This window comes from Pteropus alecto, unplaced genomic scaffold (assembly GCF_000325575.1).
Source record: "Pteropus alecto unplaced genomic scaffold, ASM32557v1 scaffold3, whole genome shotgun sequence".
Lineage (NCBI taxonomy): Eukaryota > Metazoa > Chordata > Mammalia > Chiroptera > Pteropodidae > Pteropus > Pteropus alecto.
In genome coordinates, this window is record NW_006442484.1 from 61,567,883 (window position 1) to 61,595,454 (window position 27,572).

The 27,572-nt window shown below is 34.0% G+C and overlaps 1 protein-coding gene and 1 pseudogene across 1 annotated transcript in view; both read left to right on the plus strand.

Annotated features, from left to right (window-relative positions):
- PLCL1 (phospholipase C like 1 (inactive)) overlaps positions 1-27,572 on the plus strand; it is a 298,458-nt gene that overhangs the window by 225,531 nt on the left and 45,355 nt on the right. The window contains exons 2-3 of the mRNA XM_006921322.2: positions 11,050-13,524; positions 15,817-16,020. Of these exons, the coding sequence (XP_006921384.2) occupies positions 11,050-13,524; positions 15,817-16,020 (2,679 nt within the window). The remainder of the gene's footprint in view (positions 1-11,049; positions 13,525-15,816; positions 16,021-27,572) is intronic.
- On the plus strand, positions 24,106-24,224 carry LOC112470472 (annotated as a pseudogene).

A 27,572-nucleotide genomic window follows, 5' to 3' on the forward strand; every position in this document is an offset into this window, starting at 1 on the left:
ATTGCTCTTAAAGATTTATAGAAGAAAGATTCAACTGAGAAGTTTAAAATAATTTAAATGTAAGTTTTAGAATCTATAAAGACAAAACAAGTACAAAAAAATGGTCCATTTATTAATATATACATCTATTAATTAAATGATAGACTAGACATCTCTAAGTCTAGAGAAAATATAATTTAGACTATAAGCGAATTGTTTCTTGTTTTAATAAAATTATGCTCTTCTAAAATTGACATTTAACTTCCATGTTCCAAGTCACACACATTAATAAAATATTTTAAAAAATTAAATTCATTGTATTTAAATATTTTAAGTTTTAAAAATGAGAATAGGTTTTATATATATCTTAATAAGAATTTATAAATGATATATATGAACTGAAATCTTCTTACCAAATATTGCACAGAAAACAATGAATTTCTAGAAGTTGACCATTTTTCAAATTCCATTTCATTGATAAAATATGCTCTGAAACAAGGCTGATTATATTTCTTATTTCCATTTAAGCTGATACAACTCAAAATGATTTTTTAAGTTGAGATATAATTGACATATAACATTGTAGTAGTTTTAAGTGTACAGCGTAATGATTTGAGATATATATAATGAAGTGATTACTAGAATAAGTTTAGTTAACATCCATCACTACATGTAGTTACAGTTTTTTCCTTGTGATAAGAACTTTTAAGGTCAGAGTAACTTTCAAATTCTAAATAATTTTCTTATTTTTTAAAATCACATCTGTTTCAGAAACTCAGCTCCAAAAACACCCTATGATAACAAATAGTAGAACTCAAGTTGTTTTGAAATATATTGGGTATTTTCTTTTCAGTTTTGAATATGCTGTTTTCAGATTTGGATGATTGGAGAATATATGTTTAAATTCCAAAGTGTATAAAGTCAATGTAAATTATATATTGGTGTCTCATATTTGATGGTAAACATTACTATTAAAAGTTAAAAAGTCACAATGAAGGAGAAACTATTCTGAGAACTGGCTGTATTTAGCACACAAAGGAAAATGGGAAATTTTCTCAGGAATATTTGTGAAATAAACTTTATTTAATAATGTTTCATTCTGTTGATATTTTAACTTTTCAGAGAAAGTAGTTTAAGTATACAACATTAGTTAGCATGAAAACAATAAAATTATGCATAGATATGAAGGCTGAACTGATTATCAGTTTGTGGTGGATGCCTTGTCAAATTACATGCATAAGCCTTGGGCATTGCATTTAATCTCTACAGTAATACGCTGAAAGAGATGCATTAGATAGAGGTATTAAAAATATACATTTACATAGTCTACATTATAGATTTTCTTTTTTAAAGGAACCATGACATGCTTGCTTTCTATAAAGAGCACCTCTGATTAATCCTCACCCCAGAAACAACAAAGTCAGTGCTGGCATAAGTTCAGCCAGGATTCCTGGGCCCTGCTGTGCAGGGAGTCTCTTGAGGAAAACCAGGCCATATCTCAGTCTCCAGGCCCACTTGGTTCTTGGCACTTCTGCTGAGGGTTGAACAGGCTACTGATGAATTTTAAATGTCGTGTTTTCGAGTGTGAGGTGGACATCTGTCTTAGAAGAATAGGATTGATAGCAGCATGTCATTCCTTAGAGGCCATGCAATAATCGTCAGATGACCTTTATTGGTGTCTACCTCATTTTCTTCATACTGGTGCTACTAAGGCATCATACTGTAGCATTTTCTTCTGGGACTTATAGTAAACAAAACTGTGCACTGCATGCAGCAGTAGGGTGCATTGAAAAAGGTCATGTTTTTGACTGGAATAATGGGAGTGTTAATGTTCCTTATGACTGAATACAAAGTGGATTGCGAAAATTGCAAGAGGGAATTGGTAAGATTTAAGTGAGAAATGAGGCCTTTCCCATGAAAGCAGTTGACATTATAAAGGAGTATCTTTTTTGCTCCTTTATTGGACTTGAGAAGAAATAAAAGTAGAGAATAGAAAGCTCATTAGTCAGTGAAGTCTCACAACAAACAATTGCAGGGTTTGTGCCCTAATACTGCAGGGAAAACAGAAACGGCAAGTATCAACAGAACAATATAATGAATTGCATCTCTGGGGAGACAGGCTTCCAAAGCTATTATCTACCTGGTTTCCTCTGTGTTCAGGTCTCCTCACATAAATGAACTTAATTTCCTCATTAAAAAAGAAAAAAAATTCCAAACAGATCAAATAGACTTTGATTCTACCTGTGAGCATTGGTTTGCAATGAAGAGTCAGTGGTTTTCATTAAGTTTTAATGATTTTGTCTCTTGAATGAAGCAGAGATGAAGGAATATTGAAAAAGTTTCAAAGAGGGATAATTCTTCATTTTTACTCTACTGTTGTTGAATAAACATATATAAGTAGGTTTGTTTCAGATGTTAAATAACATTTTAAATTCATAAATCAGGATACAGTGTTCTTTAAATTGTGACTCATAAAAGATATTTTGGTGTCCTTATTTTTACCATTTCTTTGAGTCAGCTTCTTCTCAGTTTTTTTTTTTTTTTAATTGAGGTATAATTACCATACAACATTATATTCGTTTCAGGTACACAACAAAATGGTTCAATATTTGTATATACTGTGAAATGATCACCACAATAAATCTAATTAACATCTGTCATCATACATAGTTATAGAACTTTTTTTCTTGTGATGAGATTTACTCTCTTAGAAACTTTCAAATCTACAGTACCATAGTTGCAATGCTGTATATTACATCTCCATGACTTATTTATTTTATAACTGGAATCTTCTCAGTTTTTGTTAAAAATTTCAAATTAAAGTTTTTTTAGCCTATGACAAACATCATGGTCTAGAGGAGGCTAAAGAAACTTCTTGTCTCAAAAATGAAAGAGATAGAAAGAGACTTCTTAATCCCGATTTTGCCATTATAATTATTTTAGGAGGCATTACAGAATCAGTAATCTATTGAAAAATCAGTACCATTGCTGGTCAAAAATATACTTTCAAGTCTGATTATTAGCAGTTTCTATGTGAACATGACAACAGGACCTTGGTGTGACTAAATCCACTGGTGTCATCTTCTGGGTTCCTGCGACAAACTCTTCTTCTAGGAATAATGGAGTCTGAAGTAAAGCTTTTTAATTTTAGATTTTCTTTTCCCGTGACCTAAAATTATAGTGAGCCTCCATGTAGAATTTGTATTTGTTTTCTTGTTAAATGGCAATGCTTTTAAAATTATTCTTCCTCAGACCACTGTTATAGATTTTGAACATTCAGTGCTTAGTTGGTTTCTTGTCGGGCTTTTTAAAGTATCTCAGTAAAAGCCTCAGTCTTAAAGATGTAATTTAACTATACGTAATTGCTATAGTACTTTTTTTAAAAAATATTGCCTCATCATTGCTTGTGCCCCTTTGTCATCTTGGTTTTCAAACATCCTTAATGTTATTTAATGCTGTTTTTATTGATATAGAAGCATTTATTATGTACTTTGTTCTAATCATTAAATTTGATGAATTTTGTCATTATTCTATTTACCGATTTCATCAGTTATAAAACCGATACATTAAAAGAGTAATGGAGAGAAAGCGTTGACTCCAGGCAACATTAATGTTGAGATTAATGATTTTTTAAAGAACACATCATTAGGATGGTTGGTACCTAGCACGTAGTATGCGCTCAATCAGTCTGTATAAGTGAATGCTGTATTTTGAAATACATGGGGCATGCATAATAAGAGTCATACTTGAAGAAAAACCCTACCATGCAACAAGAAGAGCTTGAGATAATCACTTTTATTTAAAGTGTCGTTTCTTAATGAGTCCAAAAGAGTGAATGACTGTAGTAAGATATGGCACAATGGAACCTTTCTCTGTTCAACAAAACAAATCAATGGTACTAGGAAACCACCTCGTTAGAAACACTCTATCCCCATGTTTGCCTATAGAACATGAATTATTTTACTTTCAAGTGAGGAGAGTCAATTAAGAGATGTCATTTAAGAGAATATTTAGAGGGTCACTGGTTTCCTATAATTCAATTAGTTTTCCTATACCTGCTGCAGTGTGTACATATTGGAGTAGGTTTCCTAAAGGAGATAATTTTAGTACATATTGTTAAATGGACCACCTTTTATAAATGAAATGTAACATTAAATATAGACATAAAACTTAATTTGGCAAGAGATATGTGCTACACTTAGCATTGCCTTTAATTAATTCAGATGAATTATAAGATGGTGTAAAGAATGAATGCTTTTTTTTATGGATAATAAAATACCTATTCATCTTCTTACCAGCTAGGCTTAGGGAGCCACCAAAGAGAGTCAGGGGTTCACAGAACTTGGGCCAGGTTTCAGCCACCTCTCAGCAGAACCTCCACCCCACTGTACCACACAGTGACAATAAGGGGGTCACATGGTATTAATCATAACGTGTTTGTGACTTTGCATTAAGTAATTTTTGTTTACTGTGAGAAAACAACTTTGGACCTTTTAATGTGGAACGAGTGGTACAATTCTACAATTACAATCTTCCCTTACCTGAAACTTGAAAGCAACAGATATAGTGAAGATACGACCTCCTCCACCTTGAGTTTCGAATGAAGAGTCAGGTTTAGTGTGTGGGGTGGGTTTTCTGTAGACTGCCTAACTGCAAGATATGGATGTGGATTTGGGCATAAGCCCACTGGACAGGGAAAATGTATACATTAGAACTCAGTCCCATTTTTCGAGCTATCACAAATCCAATTCAATTAAGCCAGCATTTTTGAGGATAATCTTTTCCTTGATTATCACTCTCTGCCTCTGCCTGTTCTAATCTCATTTGGGACCACTCTACCCTTCTCTTATTATATTGTAGCCATCCTGGCCTTTTTTCCCCCCACTGAAGTACCTTTGTACCTGCTTTTCTTTTTTCCTGGAGCCTTTGCTCTCAACTGTTTTCTGGCTGCAGTTTGGCTCTCTCTCACCCCTATCACTGTCTTCACCACCTTGAAAGTAACATAAGACATTCTGTCCTCAACGTTATCAATAACATTTTTTAAAAAATTATTTTTTAATTTTTCAATTACAGTTGACATACAACATTATATTAGTGTTGAGTGTATAACATAGTGATTATCTATTTAACTTGCAAAGTGATCCACCTGATAAGTCTAGTACCTACTTGACATCATACATAGTTATTACAGTATTATTGACTATCTTCCTATGCTGTACTTTATATTTCTGTACCAGTAACATCTTAATAGCTGAATCCAATAAACCATTTTAACATCTATTTTCCAGCACTCACTTCTTCAAGTCTGTTCTTTGGCTTCTGTGAGAGCTCATGCTCCTGATTTTCTTATCACTCAGCCTTTTTTCTTAAGGTCTCCTCCTCTCCCCAGCCCCTTTACCTCGGTGGCCTATACTCATCTAAAATCCACCATGGTCCAAGTAAACTTATTTCCGCTTCAACTTCACCTCTCCTGATATTCCATATCTCAGTTACTAAAAATTCCATTCACCTCTCAGTCAAACCCCAAACCTAGGAGTCATCCTAGACCTAGTCAAGAACTTCTGATTTTACTTCCTATTTTTTGATACTTACCACTTCTCTCTATCCCTTTTATTAGTAATCTATCTTAGGCCATCACCATTTCTTTCTTTTAATGCTACAGTAGTCTCAGTAAGTGACTACTTCAGTTTTTGTCCATATTACATCCTTCTAGTGCATGTCCAGAGTGATCTAGCTAAGATCAAAATCAGACCTTATCGGTTTCCTCAAAACTCTACAATGTGCTAGTACCTAGCATGCATTAGGTATCTATTATTGTTTGTGGAATGAATGCATGAATGAAGAATGGAGATCAGAGACCTATCAATATCCAAGGTTGGGGCTTATTTGGATTCTAGACTATGTTTTCTATATCCTTTGAAGATTTTATGAATCAAAACTAAACATTTTGTTTCTGAGTTTTGCTTGGAAGTTCATAAAACCAGAATGAATATTGTAGCATTCATTCATAGTATAGTGTTAGAGTTTATAGGTTGTCTATAAGAACAGATATAATCCTTATGGTGAAAGTAAGGTTTATGTGCCTATTTTTATTTGTCTTTTAGTTATAATCTATTAAATTTTTATCTGAAGACTTTTTTTAAAAGAACTCTTTAGAAATAAGTCTCTCTCCCCTGCCTCCCCCACCCCGCCACTCTTACACTAAGAGAGAAAAGAGAATGTCACTTTGAGAAATCTTAATTTATGTAACTGGATTTCTGCATCATGAAACAGAGATTCCTTCTAATCACAGTTTGACAATGGGTGTTTTGATTGCTATTCTTTAGGGTTTTGTAAAATTATTCTGTTTTAACAAAAAATCATTTTATAACAGTTCACTTAAAAACATCTTGCCAAAAAATGAAAAGACTACATGACAATATAATTAGATATTTAAACATGCTCATCACTTCAGAGGTAGGGAAATGAGGTATGATATTTTCTTTCTCTTAAAGTTTTGTGCAGCATTTCAGTATACTCTTTTGTGTGTGTGTGTGTTTGGTAAAATATACATAACATAACTTTTTTTATTTTAACCATTTTAAGTATACATTTTTGTGATGTTAGCTACATCCACATTTTTGGAGTGCTTCAGTATATTTTTTCTGAAATTGTTATATGAAATAATTCAGCATTTTCATGACTGACACCCAAAGCTGTGCTTGCTTGCATTGAATAGCAGCAGAATTTTTCTGGGGTTTATCAGCGTGCTGTGAAAAAAAAATTATTTTATTAGTTGAGTTTTTGTTGAAGAACTTGCAACATATTCAATTATATAGGGCTTAAAAAGATCAAAGCCAGTGGTAACTTATGAAAATAAGTTTACTATTTTGGCTTATTTGAACATTTTTCCCCCTAATTTTAGCTTAATGAAGCATGTTTAGGGAGCTGTAAAGCTTTTACTGTTGTATAGGAATCTCATTTAACCGTGATCGGTAGATAACAGTGGATAAGTAACAATGTTGCTTATAAGCAACAATGTTAACAGTGGATAAGCAACAATGTTGTAAAAAATAACAAAAAATTTTTAAAAATTAAAAAATAGCATTTGTACATTTTTTCTTAATATTTTGAAGTTATTTCTAAGATTAGAAATCAACTCTTACATCATTAATTAAATAGAAATTATGTTTATGATGTAAATATATTAGAAACAGTGCTGCTCATAGACAAATCAATGTCTTACATTGTTTTAATACAAGTAAAACTTTTGTTTACTGCTTTACTTGTTTATGAGATTCTTTTTGATTCTGATGATTAAATCTTTATATGAAATATTGATTAATTTAAGAAGACAGTAGGTACAAAATTTAAAGTATTATCTGGAGATGTTCAGAGACCACATAAACACAAATTATTTTATTTGTTTTATTATTTAATTTGTTTAAGTGTGATCCCTTCTCGTGAAATGATAATTCAGAAACCTAAACATAGAATGTTAGGAAACAGAAGGATTGAACTCTGTGTCTGACTAATTCTTAAACCCTACTAGAATATGCGGCTAACCTTTAGTTTAGGGGTCAGAGGCATCACAAGATGCTGTTAATCTTAATAATTTAAACTTTTTTTTTTTATAAGTGGCTCTAAGAGAAATTTTAGGAGGAGTTGGCTCTTCAGTCTTTTCCCTTCACTCTAGAGTGAGAAAGTTTAGCTTTGAGATAAACAGAAAGTCCTTATACTTTATAAAAATCTCCTGGATAGACCTAATGGTCATTGGAGTAAATTCAATCATGTAATGAGCTAAATGCTGACAAAGGCACATCTGAACTGATAACAAACCTGGTTTCTCTTGGAAAGTGAGAAAATACCTGTCTTCTCAATATGTAGATAACTGCAATGGATTTGTTCTCATTTCATCATCAAATTTTTTTTGTATTTATCAACAAGGAAGATCTATAACCAACACATCAACCTTTTTCAGCTGGGGATATTTTCTGTCTATTTATCTGAATAGTCCTCCTTCTCCACCACCAATCACCCTCTTCTTGAGGGAAATAAAGATTTGAGGGTATAGGCCTTGGCAAAAGGCCATGGTGGTGAAGAAGCTCCGAAGGAGACTTGGAGTCACCCATCTTTTTTGTGCTGACAGTTTTCATCTCCCCCCTCCCACTGCCAACTTTGTAGAGCTAATGCGTAGTATGGCCATTGAAAGAACAGAAAGATCTAGAGAGTCCTGAAACATTTTTGGCATACTTTGAATATGAGTAATCTTGGCTCTAGTCAAGAGCAGACAATCTAATTATTTGTTCATATGTGCTATGATCGTTTCTTTGCTCATTTGGGGGCTTTGCAATAACTTTGGATTTTGTCCTTTGTGAGATGACAACCTCTGATCATATCTATTCCACTGGTTCCAAGTTTTAAGGCATTTTGGAATAAGTTGTATAATCATAAAGGAATTTCGGGTCAAAGCAAGAACTATGCATCATGAGCAGGTGGATACTTTTGTAGGCTAGATATAAAACATTGATCTCTTGAAGTCTAAACTTGGTAGGAGAGGAAGCCTTTATGTAAGGAGATGTTACCATAAAGAAGAGAGACTTGTAAGAGAAATCTCTGACAGCAATAGTTTTGTTCTCATAAACAAACAATAGCTCATGTCAAGAGTGGAACATTAGAATGTGAAGTTGGTATAACAATGCATAATAACGCATAGGGTGCAGGAACTACATACATGCACTTACAGGAATACTAATTTCCCACTTAAAGTTTGTTAGAAACTATTAAAAGTTTTATAACTCTGTTGACAATAATCTTATTTGGAACATGATCCGCTTATATAAAAATAATTTTTAATGTGAAGGCTCTCATTAGCTCAAATGACTAGTCAAATGGTAGCTTTAAAAGCTGAGTCACAGTCTAATTTACCATCACAATTAAGTTTCTCTTTTTATTTTACTTGCTAGATTAATCCCATCTCAGCAGTGCCATTAGGTGCCTGCCTTGATGGTGTGGAAAAATACACACAAACATCTGATATTTCTGAACATTTGGGTTGTGATGAATTTAAATGTGTTCTAACTGCATCTGTGTATAAACAGCTGAAGATTTATAGTTGTTTTTAACTTAAGGATGAAGAAATTGACCACTATGGTATAATTAAAAATAACAACTCTCTGGAAAAGCGAGAACTAAGTTTTTAAATGCCAAAGCACCAAGAGGCAGTATTCTGTAACCTAACTTGGGTAATATATATCGTTGTCACCTGAAAATAGATATATATTTGAGTTAATGAATCATCCCACCAACATTCCATAACTAAAGCAAAATTTGTTTCCTTTTCATAGGCAAGGTTTTAGTCAATTGATTAATAAATCTTCCTGGCTTTTTCTGAATCATAGAATAGGGAGGCTCTTACAGGCAAGACCACAATTAAATGAGGCCTTGCAAAAGAGATTTTACCCAATTTTAAAAGGATGCTGGTGAAGGAGACAGACCAGACTACTTTTGGCTATACTTTTCAGTGTTTAAAATAGTAATATCATGTGGCTGTAATGACTAAACATGTGAGGAAATGTTTCTCTTTCTTCAAAAAGAATAACCTTACAAGCACTCATAATTTACAAAGAATTTATGTGTATTTTCTCTTTTGAGTCTTACAATAACACTCTATTATATAGAAGGGTTATTAATTCCTATGTAAATGCAGGAATTAAGATTCAGAGAGGCTAAGTGACTTACTCAAGGTCATATGTCTAGTAAGTGGAATAATCACAATTTGAGACTAGTTATTTTTACCCTAAGGACAATGCCTTTCTTACTCTACACTTTGCTGCCTCTTTGATATGCTTATAAAATTGGGTGCTGCACATATGCATTAAAGTGCTTTTGGGAAATCTGTTCCTGGGAGAATTGACGATGTGGTTGGGAACATCATTAACTTGAGTCTATAGTCTGAGCAGACGAAAGTAAAAAGAAATAACCTATTTTAAGTGGCATTGGTTAGATGTTCAGTGTAAATGAATTGGGAGTGATAGACACAGTGGACAGTCCAGGGCTAAGATGAAATCCATCATCTTATGAATGTTCAGAGGACTGGACTTATAATTTAGAAAAGATAATAGGTGAGAAAGCCTAGGTATGTCCAAGAAGGAAATACCCACAAGAAATAATTAACTTCCATAAGATACACTAATGTGAATGAATGGAATTTTACACCCCATTGGCACTGTTGTTTAGGGAAGGGTGAAATGGGCTGAAGAGACCAAGATTCTGAGACTAAGATCCAAGGATGCTTACAGACCTGGGTAAAAGGCAAGGTGCAAGTGTTCCCTGTGAAATCTTGTGGCAAAAGTCTTTGAAATTTAATTTACATTGGAAGTAACTTAAAAGTTAGAGGAACTAATCATATTTATGTTTGGTTCTAAGTTGTGGCTACTAAGAACATTATATTGAGATGCAGGTGTGAATTCTGATAATGTTCATTTAAATTGTTTACCTCGGTCTGAATATTTGCTCGAGAGTCATTTGCCTACTGTTAGCTTTCAGTCTGATTTTTAAGACACTTGTATTCTTCAAAATAGTTTGAGGAAAAAAAATTATTTTTAGTTAAGCTATATTGCAAGCCCTTTGTGATCTAAAGTATGTTAAGGTTAAAAATCTTTCATTTGAACTAGTTTAAGTATAAAACTTAAACTTTTGCAAAGTATAAGTATGGAAAATTTTTTAAAAATCCAGCTTTGTTTCTTTCACATATCTATATGGACTTAGCTAGGTTGTCAAAGTACCAACAGGTAGAGTTTCTTACAAACCTGCTTTAATAAACAAATGAGAGTGATTTGTCGTTAACTTAATGGCACTTGATTTTACCTCAAAGAATACACAGGCATTTTAAAGATAAGCATTTTTCCAGAACCTAATAATACCAATTTTCTCGGCAATTTCTCTTTTCTGAAACAGTAGAATAGTAAATTTTAGCCTCTGTCTAAATTATCATAATATCTGAATGGAGTCTAAGTAGTTCACAGAGTGTTACTGAATTTGTCTGTTTTCTGAAGAAAATTGATTCATTATTTTCAAATCATTTTACAGGATCCTTCAAACCAAAAATGTGGTGGAAGAAAGAAAACCGTGTCTTTCAGCAGCATGCCGTCGGAAAAGAAAATTAGCAGTGCGAGCGACTGCATCAGCTTCATGCAAGCTGGCTGTGAGCTGAAGAAAGTCCGGCCAAACTCTCGCATTTACAACCGTTTTTTTACTCTGGACACAGACCTCCAAGCCCTCCGCTGGGAACCTTCCAAGAAAGACCTTGATAAAGCTAAGCTTGATATTTCTGCCATAAAAGAGATCAGACTAGGGAAGAATACGGAAACATTTAGAAACAATGGCCTTGCTGACCAGATTTGTGAGGACTGTGCCTTTTCCATACTCCATGGGGAAAACTACGAGTCTTTAGACCTAGTTGCCAATTCAGCAGATGTTGCAAACATCTGGGTGTCAGGGTTACGGTACATGGTTTCTCGAAGTAAGCAACCCCTTGATTTTGAGGAGGGCAACCAGAACACACCAAGGTTCATGTGGTTGAAAACAGTGTTTGAAGCGGCAGATGTTGATGGGAATGGAATTATGTTGGAAGACACTGCTGTGGAGTTAATAAAACAACTCAACCCTACCCTGAAGGAATCTAAGATCAGGTTAAAGTTTAAAGAAATCCAGAAGAGCAAAGAAAAGCTAACCACCCGTGTGACAGAAGAGGAATTTTGTGAAGCTTTTTGTGAACTTTGCACCAGGCCAGAAGTGTATTTCTTACTTGTACAGATATCTAAAAATAAAGAATATTTGGATGCCAATGATCTAATGCTATTTTTAGAAGCTGAGCAAGGAGTCACCCATATCACTGAGGATATGTGCTTAGACATTATTCGGAGATATGAACTTTCTGAAGAGGGACGTCAAAAAGGGTTTCTTGCAATTGATGGCTTTACCCAGTATTTATTGTCACCAGAATGTGACATTTTTGACCCTGAGCAAAAAAAGGTTGCCCAAGATATGACCCAGCCATTATCCCACTACTATATCAATGCCTCTCACAACACCTATCTCATAGAAGACCAATTCAGGGGGCCAGCTGATATTAATGGGTATGTTCGAGCTTTGAAAATGGGCTGTCGAAGCATTGAACTTGATGTAAGTGATGGTTCAGACAATGAACCAATCCTTTGTAATCGAAATAACATGACAACATACCTTTCTTTTCGAAGTGTCATAGAGGTGATAAACAAATTTGCCTTTGTGGCTTCTGAATACCCACTTGTTCTTTGCTTGGGGAATCACTGCTCCTTACCACAGCAGAAGGTAATGGTTCAACAGATGAAAAAGGTCTTTGGCAATAAACTCTATACTGAAGCACCTTTGCCATCAGAATCCTACCTCCCATCACCGGAAAAGTTAAAAAGAATGATCATTGTGAAAGGGAAGAAATTGCCTTCTGATTCAGATGTTTTAGAAGGAGAAGTAACAGACGAAGATGAAGAAGCTGAAATGTCTCGAAGGATGTCAGTAGATTACAACGGTGAGCAGAAACAAATCTGGCTGTGTCGGGAGCTTTCTGATTTGGTATCTATTTGTAAATCTGTTCAATACAGGGATTTTGAACTGTCCATGAAGAGTCAAAACTACTGGGAAATTTGTTCATTTAGTGAAACAGAGGCCAGCCGAATTGCAAATGAATACCCAGAGGATTTTGTAAATTATAATAAGAAGTTCTTATCAAGAATCTATCCAAGTGCCATGAGGATTGATTCCAGTAACTTGAATCCACAGGACTTTTGGAATTGTGGTTGTCAGATTGTGGCAATGAATTTTCAGACTCCGGGTCCAATGATGGACCTTCACACAGGCTGGTTTCTTCAAAATGGAGGATGTGGTTATGTTCTAAGGCCATCTATCATGCGGGATGAAGTTTCTTACTTCAGTGCAAATACAAAGGGCATCGTACCTGGGGTGTCTCCTCTAGCTCTTCATATCAAGATCATCAGTGGCCAGAATTTCCCAAAGCCCAAAGGAGCTTGTGCCAAAGGGGATGTCATAGATCCCTATGTTTGTATAGAGATACATGGAATACCAGCGGACTGTTCAGAACAAAGAACTAAAACTGTACAACAAAACAGTGATAATCCTATTTTTGATGAAACTTTTGAGTTTCAAGTCAACCTACCTGAGCTGGCCATGATCCGTTTTGTCATTCTGGATGATGACTACATTGGGGATGAGTTTATAGGGCAGTATACAATACCATTTGAGTGTTTGCAGCCTGGATATCGGCATGTTCCCCTGCGCTCTTTTGTGGGTGACATCATGGAACATGTAACCCTTTTTGTCCACATTGCAATAACTAATCGAAGTGGAGGAGGAAAGGCACAGAAGCGCAGCCTTTCAGTGAGAATGGGGAAGAAAGTTCGAGAATATACCATGCTCAGGAATATTGGTCTTAAAACCATAGATGACATCTTTAAAATAGCAGTTCATCCCTTACGAGAAGCCATAGATATGAGAGAAAATATGCAGGTAGGAAAAATCCCATACTCTCTCCCCTATCTCCACTTCTTTTGACCCTACTTTTACCAGAAAACATTGTGTTTTAGTAATGATCTGATTCCTCAAATAATTATAAGAAAAATGGTATAAACCCATATACCACTAAACTAAGTTCAGTTTTGCCTGTGATAAAGCAGATACATTTTGTTTCTAATTATAGATGCTCTTATATTTGGCATGAACTAAACCAGTTAATGGAGTATCAATGTAGCAAAATGCTGTATATCAATTAAATATCCCTAGTATTTAACCAAATTGGTATATGGGAATGTGTATATGAAACAATGTGAAAATAATAGAATATAAAATATTATATGTGTGTGATATATAAAATATGTATACAAACACATGCATAATAATTACAAGTATATATAAAATATATGCAGATATGAACATGGAAGGGAATTTAAGTCATATAAAACAATTATAATGCCTATTAGATTTTTCAGTTGTTTAAATGTACAACAATAATAACTTACTTCTCATGAGAGCAAACAAAACTAAACAAATAAAATTCAGCCTTTGAACTTGTTGAAAACTAGTATCCTCCTAGAAATGTGGTTTAACTGAAAGAACATACATTCTAGATTAAATTCTGACCCTGTGTGATCTTAAGCAAATGATTTCAGGTCTCTGATCATCAGTTTTCTTCACGTAAGGTAAGAAAAATGGTAATACATCATAGGATTATTACGAGAATTAAATGAGAATATATATAAATTGCCCAGTAGAAACTGCATGTAGAAATTCAATATCAGTTTCCTTCTGTTTATTGTTTACAAGCAGAGATGGCTGCAAACTCCTTTCTTCAATACTATTTAATATACTTATTCTAGGCTCTTGTTACTGAGAAGCAGTCAAACAATAAATACTAAATTTCTACAAAGTGCAGGTGTTGGTCGGCAGAAGTGGCAGTGCTCCATGCTATGAGAGCAAAACAGGAGAGGAATATTTTTCAATGTACTTTATTTGCTCTTTGAGCTAACGTTTTTATGTAACCCTCACCAAAAAAATCTCTACTTTCAAGACAGAGAACAAGCTAGTAGAGGAAGTTAATAAATAGCAAGTTGGGCTTTAAATCCAGAATTGCCAACTACCAAAACCCATGGTCATTCATGGTTTTTAGTCATGTGACATGGAACCTCAAACTCATCACTTGATGAAAACTTTAGTTTTACATTATTTCACAGAGAAATTCTGGGGTAGGCATAAAATAATTTTAAATAGCCAAAATGATAAATAATGTGTTATATAAGTCACATACAAATACTTAGATTGTAAGCACTTAACTTGAGGTGGGTTGCCTTAGCCACTATTTAAAAATAGGCTCCAAATAGTAACATCTTTTACCTGACATAATTCTATAACTAATACAAATGCCTATATTAGATTAGATATGTCAATTTTATACCTAACTTTATGTATTAGAAGTAGAGTTTATGTATTTCTATATAATTCTTGAAATTTTTTTTGTGTATATTATGTATTTAAAATACATATTAAGGAGAGTTGGTTATAGATAAAGTTTTTTCAGGTAGTATTGATAATTTATATCTTCTCAACATAAAGTGTTTGGGTTAAGGATTATTTTCTAATCAGTAGAAAAATGAATACTATCATTGTCACTAAAGCAAGGCACATATTAGGTTAGGTACTGTTCACTGTTAATAAAATGTAAAATAATCATAATTCCTATTTCGAAGGAATTTTTTACAGCTTGTAACGTGGACAGATGTTGCTCTCCATGAAATATGTTTTCGTATGTATATCTCTCAGGTGCATTTCTGATTAGATGACAAAGAAATGTCACTGATGGTTAGTCAGATGGCAGGATGGCGATGAATAACAGCAGCTTACTTTCTTATGGGGAAAAGCTCAAAGGAGAGATACTCCAAAGTAAAACCACTGGCATGTTTTTATGATCATCAAATAAGATATTTATGACCTCTAATGCTAATTTGTGTGACTAGTCCATTGCTCTGCTTTGAAAAGGACTGTATTAGCCTTGGGTCATAATCTGTTTTGCTTCGTGGCATATTTGTGGCAGTTGCTAAAAATTAAGAAAGATGAATTATCACAGTGAATTAGCTGTGTGTTATTTTTGTATCACATTTTTTTTTGTCGATTATAATCCAGTTTGCTTCCAATTACATATGTATTTAAGGGTATGCTTTTCATGAATTTACTTTTGTATAAACCTGAAAGTGCTGGGGTGATATGTCATGTGGTCAGAAGTGTGATTCCATGTTTTCTTCCCCCCAGAATGCCATAGTGTCTATTAAGGAACTGTGTGGACTTCCTCCAATTGCCAGTCTGAAGCAGTGCCTGTTGACTCTGTCCTCTCGGCTCATCACCAGTGACAATACTCCCTCAGTCTCTCTTGTGATGAAAGACAACTTTCCTTATCTGGAGGCTCTGGGGGCAATTCCAGATGTGCAGAAAAAGATGCTGGCTGCTTATGATCTGGTAGGAAATTGTGATTCTCTATTTTTTATCTGAGTGTGTGGGAAATCACATGACAGGGGCTCTTTTGTGGAACTTTAATGAATAAAACAGAGTGATTGCCTTTGAAACCTGAATTGGGGGTGGCAGGCAGAGCCAGCCCACTCAGCTTCCTCTAAGCCCCAGTGGAGACTTCTGAGGCAATGCTTGGAACCCAGGTCTCTGCAGATTACAAGTGGAAAATCTCTGCTTTAGCAAAGAATGAATTATCCTCTAAATGACTTTTGCCTACAATATAACCATTTTATTGCATAGGAAGTAAACTTAAGCCTCAGTGCTGTCTTCTGATGGTTGAGACAAACTATTTTTCAGCAATTTCTATTTCTAAGCTAATACCATTATCTAATTTTTCTGAATATATAATGAATTGATGTAACAATTAAATTTAAGGATAACTATATTTTTACATTTTTATATTCCATACAGTCTGCTGGGAAAATTTGTAACATGGATGCCAGATAAAGGATTAATATCCTTGAAATAGAAAGAGTACCTAAAAATCAATAAGAAAAAAATGAGGAAAAAAATCTTACATTAGTCAGAATTAAATTTGGCTTCATGAAACTAAAAATGCAAACCAATCATGGCTTAAAAGTACTAAGTTTTATTCTCTCACATAAAAATCTTGAGACCAGCCACCCAGGGTGGCACTTTTGCAAATTTCTTAGGACTCTAGGCTCCCTCTAGCTTTCTGCTCAACTATCCCTAGACCATCCTCATGGACCAAAATGGCTGCTGAAGTTCCAATTATAACATCTGTATTCCAACCAACAGGAATGATGAAGAAAAAGAAGACATATCTTCTTCCTTTAAGGACATTTCTCTGAAATAGTGTAGACCACTTTTGCTTGTATTTCATCAGCCTGAAGTCACATATAGACACACTTAGATGCAAAGGAGGATGGAAAATGTCTTTATTTCTAAATGTTTAACTGTAAGTCATCTCTTTTGTTACTAAGAAAGAGGGGAAGAACGGATATTCAGAGATAACAAATAGTTTTTGTTTCGAGGTGAACAAGCAATTCATGTGTCTCCTTCCCCTAATAAAACAATAGAAATGTAAAAACATATTTAACCTTAAAATAAGTTTTTAATTAAAGATATTAAAGAAATGTAGAGAGATACTTCCTATCTTCATCAAATTGGCATTATTTTTCTTTTTACAGACAGTACCTCTGCTAAAGAATTTAAGAAAATGAATACACCCATCCATCTACCTCTAGTGGGAAAATAAATTGTCATAATTTGGGGGGAGAAAATTTGGCAATGTAATTTAAAATGTTTATTCCATTTGATCTATATATTTCTTTTCAGGGATTTATTCTAAGCCAATAAGTATATATATAAAAATTTATATTTAATAATGTCAGCATAGAGAGATTAGTTAAATAAAATATAGTAAACTATATTATGGACTTCTTTGAAATCATTAAAATCATGTGTTAAAAAATATACAATGTTGTGGAGAACTCATACCATGTTTTATGAAAAAGTCTGTTTCCAAAAATATACTCTATAGGATTTAAATTGTATTTATATGTATACACATGTAAAATTCCAGCAGGATATTAATAGTAATTATTTTTAAATAAGGAGAATGAACTTTATTTTTTAGGTATGCTTTTCTATATTTTTTCTGTATTTCCCAAACTCTTTACAATGAAACCAACTAATTTTCATAGTTGAATAAAAATAAATGTTAAGGAAGAAAAGAATACAATTTTATCATTAAAAAAACAACTAGAGGAAAGACATTTGCAATAAACATCTTACAACTGAAAAAGGAAAAAACCCCACAGAGTGTATTCTGCTTATAAATGATCATACCTCTTATAAACTGTACTTCATGGTTGCCAGGGGAAAAGTTTGCTTATTACCTATATCTCATTTTTCATGAAATCAATTTTTCATCACAAAAGTAGGGACTGAAAGCTATTCAGTGAATAGGTATAATTGCCATCTAAGAGGTGAAATTAGGGTACTAGTTGCCATAGAGACAGACAGTAGAAATCACTTATTCCTACAATTCCTTTTTAAGCAAAGAAAGAAAAATTATTCACTGAGAGGGAAGGCTGGTCCCCTGGAGCTGAGCCTATAATAAGCAGAAAAGCACCTGGACGGTGGTTGGCTATTTTCCATTTCACATCCCCAAGTGTCCAATGGTGTTTTGTTTTTCGGTTTTATCTGCTAGAGCCAAACATGAACATTAGCCTTTTCTCATTTGTATTTTGAAAATGAAATTTGAAATTGCAGGCATAGCATGGTTTTCCAAAGCTTAAAGTAAAAGGCTATAGTCGAAAGCAGAAATCCTTGTAGTGATGTCCTCACTTATAGTTCCCTATGGCAATAATTTTTCATTTTGGTAGAGAATTGAGTGTAAAAATCCTTGTACCAAATGATGACTTTGGCAGACTGTGGATGATCAAAAATACTATTGGCATCTCTGTTGATTATTTCTCTTAGGGGGTGCATTTGGCAGGGACAGATACATGTCATGATGATCTTCGCCTTGAACATAAAAATGCTGTTTTTACTTTCTAAGATTTGCATTGTATTGATTGGCATCTTTTTTTTTGATTGGCATATTTAGTACTCTTGGTGTATTAGTGTTAGTATTCATTTTAAAGATGTCTCCTAAAATACTGTATAGTTCCCGGGTGATCATTTATAAATATAAATCAATTATGTCACTTTCCTGCTTAAAATCCTCCAGTGGCTTCCTCTTAAAATAAAATTGAAACTACTTACTGTGGCATGTGGGGCCATCTGTGATCTGGCCTCGCCTACCTATCTCACCTGCCTCTCCCAGGCTCACCTTCATACTCTCTCTTTGGCTCACTCCCCAGAGTTAAATGGTCTTTTTTTCTTTAATCAGACAATGCTCGTTCCCATTTCCAGGCCATTTTACTTGCGGTTCCCTCTGCCTAGAATATTCTCTTGCACGGACAGTTGCTTCTTATCTCAATTATTAGCTCAGATGTCATATCCTCAGAGATGCCTTCTCTAACCACTGATCCCCATCCATCACTTTATCATATAACCCTGTTTGACTTCCATTATTCTACTTAGCAGTATTGAAAAATATTTTTCTTGACTTTTTGTTTAATTTCTGTCCTTTAGCTCTCAATTTGAGTGTATAATTCTATGATGGCAGAGACCCTGTATGTCTTGGTTACTACTTTTATCTCTAGCACCTAAAACAGTACTGGCATGTAGTCTGTTAACAATTAATGTTAGTTGAATAAAAAGTAAATAGTAGTATTTATTGTTGGTGAATATAGTGTAGTACTCTTGCTATAATTGAATATGTTTTATGGTAAATCTTTAAATCCCCTCTGTTTTACCTCTATGACACCACCCTAGCTAAATTATTTCATCGTATTCACACTGTTAAAAACCTATAGATGAAGGCAAAACTATAAAGACAGTACAAAGGTCAGTAGTTGCAAAGGGCTGGGAGAGGTAGGGTGAGAGAGGAAGGGATAAATAAATGGAGCACAGGAGGTTTTTAGGGCAGTGAAACTACTCTACATGATTTTGTAGTATTGGTACATTTCATTATGCATTTGTAAAAACCCATAGGTTGTGCAACACAAAGAGTGGACCTAATGTAACCTATGGACTTTAGCTAATAATAATGTATCAATATTTGCTTATGAATTGTAGTAAATGTATCATACTAATGCAAAATGATAATAGGGAAAATGAGGTAGAGTGGGGTGAGAGGGTATATGTAAACTCTCTGTTCTTTCTGCTAAATTTTTATGTAAACCTGAAACTTTTTATAAAAATAAAATCTAAGAAACCCCTATACCCTAGTAATAAAAACTTATTTGGATGACTAAAGAAGAAGACAAATCCAGTGTTTATTGCCTGGTGGTGGTGGTAGTAGTAGGGTAGGGGGCAGGTATTCCAAAATAAACAGCTTGTGTGTTCAGCTTAGACTCAAGTTGCTTAAATGTTTGGATTTCCCCCAAATGATAATGAACTGTATAGATGCTATCCAAAAGGAAAAGTTGTAACCACTAAAAAAATTACAGAATATAATTAGAATTAAAAAACAAACCTAAAATCATTTCTGAACAGATACATATTCGAAGAAATGCATCAGGAAACCAGGTAACCTACATTTATTGAAAGTCAACCTCAGTGCATCAAACTATATTACTTATTAAGAAGAAATAAATGAAAATATTCTAGAAATCATGGACCCTGAGTTCATCTGCATGGATTTTTTTCTTCTTCTAAATTTAGCTCTTCCCTAATGACCTGAGTTGGCCCTATTCCTTACCAAACTTCTGGCTAATTTAAGATTTAGAAATATTTCCTCTTGACAGTTTTAAAAGTAATTCGGTGTTAAAAGTCATTTAAATATTAATATTGCAATTATAATTCTATTGTAGCATCTATGCTGACATCAAGTAATCAAAAACCAAGTCTATCCATAGTGGTAGGCTTATTTACATGGCATAATTCAGAAGATACCTTCCCACCCCCATTCTATATCTTATTTAAAACACATGTTTTCTATCTGCTCACTGGTGTTTCAAATTTAAAAGTTACAATCAATTCTTTCGGGTTAAGACTTTTTATCTCTTAAAATGCAAAAATGTCTCCATGAGTAATAACACATTGGGTATCAGTAATTTGTACTTTTGAATAATTTAACAGCTTCTATCCTACAAGTAGGTTTTTACTTAGAAAAAGGAAGAGATTCTAACCTGGGTCCTAGAGGGACCTAGAAGAGGTCCTACCTGGGTAAGGTGAGGGATTGATTGCTCCAATAACTGCACTTTTTCTTTAGAGCAGCCATGTCTACAGTCTCCCATAACACACTGAATAGGAATGTAGCTATGTAAATGCCTAGCTGATACTTAGGGCAACAGAAGCAGAGGTGACTTTCCTGATATAAAACGCATGTCACAGAGGTGGGAAATGACAGCTTCTCAAAAGCACAAAAGGAAACTGGGAACATTATTAATCAATAACTCAAGGAAGTAGAACAGGTGGAATTGATGCCTCTTTGCCAGGCCGAAGACTCACAGACGAGAGCTATTGACTACTGCAGACTGCTTGCCACTGAGCCATTTTGGTGGTTCTGTGGTCATCAGGACAGTTTTTCAGAACTGTCCCAAGAACTTAATTTAAAATTAGAATGTCATAAATAAGTAACTTGTCACTTTATTGCACCGTGATTTTTTTTTTTTTTTTGGTTCAGGTTTCTGAAAGAGCAAGTGTCACTTCCCCACTCTTGATTTTCACTTTCTCTAAGAAAATATCCCACCTGAAGTAATTAACATATAATCATAGAGTCACTGTTAAGACTTTGAAGGTTGTTAATGTAGTATAATTATGTTTTGAAAGTAAAGGTAATTTTTTATGATGTGAGGTGGGTTTTTTTGTTGCTGTTTAAGATTAATCTTATTCTTGGGGTTGTTAAAAATAAAAATTGGTTACTGAAAGAGTTGCCTAGTGTGAGAGACAGGAATGGAGATAATAATTCTAAAAACGTTTATTGAGCCCCTCCCATGTGGAAGCCACTGTGTTAAATGCAGTGGCAGGTACAGCATGCCCTGTGTTCCAATTGCTTACAGGCAGGACAGGTGTCCTTGTAAAGTCTGTTCCAAGCCTATGAGTCTATGATTGGTGACCTGCTTATGTAACTCATTATTTAACATGAGGTTGTAATGATGGGTGATTACATTGGAAAATACCTCGCAGTTTCAGTAAGACACTTTGAATAGGTTTCTTTGAATAGGTTTGACTTTTTTCTTTCTACAATAGTATTTTTATGCATGTAGATTGAAAATATTCAATCTACCATTTTAAAAATAATATTTAAAAAATTCATCTCTAGCCCCAGCCCTACAATTTTTATTTTATTTTTTATTATTTTTTTGAATTTTATTTTATTAGTTTCAAGTATACAGTACATTTTATTAGACATTTATATAGTTTATAAAATGATCCCCCTATTTGCTCTTTAGCCCTACAATTTTACTCTAGTCACATTTCTACATTTGAGTATAGGACATCACTTAAGTGTCTCAAAAACAAACAACAGGTCAAAAACTGGGTCAACCTTTTTATTTCCTCAGCGCTCATTCACTCTTTTCTGTCCACAGCAAAAGATACCACCATGCCAATGGTCTTCAAATTATTTTCAAATGCTGACTCTCTTTATATTAACTACAATAAGGCCTTTTAATTTACAATTCAGTATCAATGAGATCTATTGCTTCTTTCCTCGTGGCATTACTCTTATGTATCTATTTCCTTACATTGACTTAGCCAAGGTTCTAACTAGGGTCCCTTCTCCTCTTGCTTGAATTTTTCAATAGGCTGATATCCTCCATCTAGTCTCTACCTTTCTCTAAAGCAACAATTGCAGTAATCATCCTCAAATCATAGTTCTGATTTTTAACTTGACTTGCACTTCCTTCACCTATCCATGCTGCCTGTTTTGCCAATCGTGTTTCTCATTACCTTCTGTTTGAACCCTCGCCTTCAGTCAAACTGATGTATTTGCCACATCTTTTTCATTCTCCAATTTTTTTTATTTCCATCCTGCACCACCTAGAATGCCTTCCTAGACTTAATTTCTCTCCATCAACATCCAGCCCTTTGTCCTAACCTTTAGCAAAACTGAACTTATTAAGAAAAGATTCACTCATTGACTTTATTCATGACATTCAATATGTACCATATATAAAGAACTTTGCGGATTCTATGCAATGCAGAGATGAATAAACAGAGAGAGGTATCAGCACAAATAATCATAAAGTAATGTGTGATAGCTCTTTGACTTGAGAAAAATATAAGTAAAAATGAGATGAGAACATGCATATTTACCATTTGTAAAACAACAGTCTCTTTTGACGTCATTTTGTGTATATCTTTAAGCTTTTGATTAGTCAATTCAACAGACACATTTTGAACACCTGTTACTGTTTAGGGTGCTGAGGGAAAGAAATGATATGAAACAAAATTTCTATCCTTTAAGAATGGGAATCCTGATGGGGGGCAGGACTTACACTCAAAAATAGGGAAGGAGCAAAGACACACATTGTCTAGAGAGTGAATCACATGATATTTTATTCCCTGAGCTTGATGGGGTCGAAAGACCTTGAGTCTTATGATGGACATTTCACAGTGAATTGTAATGCATGTCCTACCTCCCATTCCTACCCCGATAGCAGAATTGTAGTTGCAAATAATTTTGAATGAAAAATATCATCTAACATTTATATAACTTTTTCTTTTGATAGCTGAATTTTCACTGATCTGATGTTCTACTTACTTTTCATGCATAGTCAGGAAGTATTTGCCTAACATATTGGGTCCTTTTAAGTGTTTTAAATTAATGTGAAAACTTTTGGGTTGTTAGTGTTTTGAATAAAGCATTCAGAGGTGGAATAGTTACAGGGGACTTCACCTATAAAAAATAAGCCCAAAGCATTTTCTAAAGGTGACCTCTATGCTGACTTATTTAATACTAACATAAAAGTTAAAACTTTACTATGGTAAGAGCAACAGATTTTCTGAATATTAAAAAGAAATTGAAACATTCTAGAGTGAGTCAAGGGTTATTTTATCTTTCACTAAGTCAGTTGGGGTGTGATTTGGAGAGCAATTGATTGTGTTAGCATGACTGAGAATTTAGCAAAAAGAGCTAATTGCTATCTTTAATCATGCTTGCAATGAAATCGATATATTGGCAGGTATCCCAATTAAGCCAAACATACTGAGTTGGATTAAATACATACTCTTCTGTCAGTGTTATTACCAAGTTGTATTGAGCCTCAGGATGGAAAAAAGTTGTAGGTATATCTACAGTCCCAGTGTAGTTTTGCTTTTTGAAAGCAATTGAAATTAAATAAGTCAAAGATACTTTCCTTCTATCTCTCGCTCTCATTGTAAAGTTTGTGTGGAACTTTATATGAGTTTGCATTTCAAAAAGTATGTTGGCTTGTGTAGTAATGAAACCTAGAAAAAGAACAGCCTGTTGGCACATGCCCATGTGGAGTCAGGTTTTTAAAACAAGTTGTTGTCTATGGCCATGCCACCCTGAACATGCCCGATCTCATCTGATCTCAGAAACTAAGTAGGGTCGGGCCTGGTTAGTACTTGGATGGAAGACTACCTAAGAATACCAGGTGCTATCGACATAAAATACATACATACATACATATATACATGCATACTATACATACATACATACATACATACATACATACAAGTTGTTATGCAGTTTGTGCATTGAGACTTCCTTCATTTGTTGGCGTGGTAATGTCTTCTGATGCATTTTCTGTATAAGGGGAGAACTGTTAGCATCCTGAAGGTTGACAATATATTCATGTGGTATGAGGGTCCCAAAGTCTCTGGATATCAGAGAAACATCACTAAGCAAGTGTTTCAGGCTGGCTTCTTTGTGGAATGTTGTTGCCATATCGTCAAAGTTCACTTTACATTCCTGAATACTCGGGTTCTTACAGTACTCTTAGTTAAAGGCAGTATGAGGTAGTCAAACTGGCCTGAAAATTCTGGAGAAGTGTCATGAAGGTTAGTCATCCGGTAATTTTATGAATGAACTAACTTTTAAATAGCTGGATAAAAACAAGCATTTACAATGGTTACTCACTATATAGCCTACAACTGTTTGAGAAACAGAACAACTGGAGAAAAAAATGTAAAATGAAAGCAGCTCACTGAAGCCGCTCCTGTCACTATCATGTATGTGAAGACAAACATCCTTTAGCCTGCCCTGTGCGAGTTCTCTTGTCCTGCACCATTATAAACAAGGCTTGGAAATTTGACTCAGAGGTAGTCCCAGGACAGAGAATATCTTATCAATTGCTTGCAAATGTTCTGACCTTATATGTGTTTCCATTTCACTGAAAATTAACAGTCTTAATAGTATTGACTTTGCTTAAAAAAACAAGAGATATCCACCTATTAGCATTGCTTTTATATGACTTAAAATTTAAGAAATTAAAAATACAAGAAAATTATCTTCATTCTGGTTAGCAAAAATATATGTAACAGCAATCAGATTTTCAAATGTGCCAAGTTTAATAAAATTCATTTTATTTTAAACAATCTGGACAAACTAGCCGCAACAGAATGAAAAACTAAAACTCAGTGTTTTGATTAGAAGGAAGGTAAGAGATAGATCAATAATTTCACTTTTTTTTAAGGGGAGAAAACAATATAGGTCTAGAGTCAATTGGTTTTTTATTGACTGGCATATTAAGTGATTGACTTTCCAAATCTGATAACTCTAAAAAGCAGTGGACACAAATAAGTTCATTTCTTTCTAGGTTTCATAAGAAAAAAATCTATGTTGGTTGATACATTTTGAAAATTAGACTTGGAGGAAGAAGCACTCATGGTAAAAAATGTATTTTCATGATTCTTTACTTGATGAATTAATTCTACTTTATTAAATGTTTATCATCATCTTGCAATAATATCACTATCACAGACCAACTTAATAGCTTAGGTCTGCTCCTCAAGAATGCCTGGGTTCTAGACTATTTTACTAACTAGCTGGGTGGCTTCAGGCAAATCAATTTGGGGCTCAGTTTTTTCATCTATAAAATGGGATTGTCGATGATAGATGGTCCTTGAGGTGACTTCTAAATACCAAGTTCTATGGTTCTAAAAGTTTAGATATAATTCAGAAGAAAATTGGAATCCATGCAAGGTTTATGAGTCATGATGTGATACAAGCTTGTCTTTTCAGTACCATTAAATAGTTACATTGACTCTGCAATGATCTAAGGCAATTAGTTAAATTTCCTGTTGAAAAGAGCTGAAAGGACAATTTTTTCACACAGGTTGAACAATTAATTGTCTGAATAAAAATGTTATTGTCCCCTTCCATAAGTTTTCATTTTAAATAAATGATTTTCATCTTAACTGACAACTTCTCATACCCCTGTTGAGGACATATCTAATGCATAAAGTAATGCCACCATTTATCTAAGTAAGTCCTCTAGTCATTTAGGTACAAAGCTGTGGCAAGGAAATAAGATCTACTGGCAGATATTCATGTGACAGAACCAAAGAAGCTTTTTGTATTACTACAACAGGCAAAGGCAAATGGAAACTTATTTACATATCTAAGACATCAGATATGTAAATCGGGCTATTGCCAGTTTCTATTGAGTCCACTGGGTCTTGACTAAGCTAGGTGTCCTGACTACCCAGCTGAGGGGTTATCTGAGGACATGCTTCTCACCTTATCACCTTGACTTTTACACTTTATATTTCATTTCCGTCAGGATCTGTAGAAACGTAGAAAGGAGATGAAATTCAAATCAATCATTTTCCTTCTTAACAATTTAGGTAAATTACTTAGCTGGGGAAAAAGTTGAAATTATTCATTTAAATGTGATTTGGAATTGTTGCTACATTTCAGCCATCCACCTTATTTGTCTTCTTTACAAATATTAATAATTGAAACTTCACTACAGAAAATAGAATAAAATTATTTTTCTATATACACTAAAGGTATTATCACAGAGATGATCAAGTGCTCTTATAAGAAAAGTTCATATGAACAACAATTTTAAATTCTGAGAATATTAATGAAAGGTATTTTAGTGTCAAAGTTTGTGACTTTTATTACTAAAGGATTACAGGTTATTCTGTAAGAAATCTCAAAGGGATGCTCTTCTATGTGGAAAGTTAAATCACATTTGACTATCTTTTTAAGAAGTAATCTGTTAGACATTGGAAAAAACAAACTTCTTAGACTATGAGTTTAACAAATATTTACTTGGGAGCTTTTGAAGAGAGCCAGAATCATAGCATTTGTTGTATGTTTTGGTCCTGACTTTATTTTACCTCAAATAAGTAAGAAAGTTTTAAAATTTATTTTATTGTCTGATATTATTATATTTTCTATGAGGCTCATTCTGTTAAAAGCTTTACATTTATTTTTCAGTTTTAATTTGAAAGAGAATTAAGAAGCATGTAAGATTACAGAAAAATCGAAATTGGATACTGTGGTACATCCGTATAATGGAATACTACTCACCAATCAAAAGGGAGATTAGAATTCAAAAATGACAATTATAGGTTTGAAAAGTGATCAATAAATGAAATAAATGCATACATGCATGAGGAATAAATGTATAGAAGAAATAAGTATCACAAAGTAAAATAGAAAATAGGTGATTATATAAATGAATAGATGAATCTGAGAATGTAAAGGTGAATAAGATTGGGTCCCTACCCTACTAGAATTACAATTTACTGAGGGGGTAAGGGTAGGAGATAATATAGGTAAACGATTGTTTGTAATTTAAGATAGAACATTTTTTAAAATTGTGGACAAAATAAAAAGATAGAATGTCCTAGGAATTTGGACGTAAGAAAGGGAGGGAAGAGAAAATCAGGACACCAGTGGAAAAGGGGACATTGATGTGAGCTTTGAAGCGAGCTTGAAGCCTGGTAAGACTTGACTGGGAAGAAAGGAAGATGCAGGGGGAGAGGTAGAGATTGTAGAT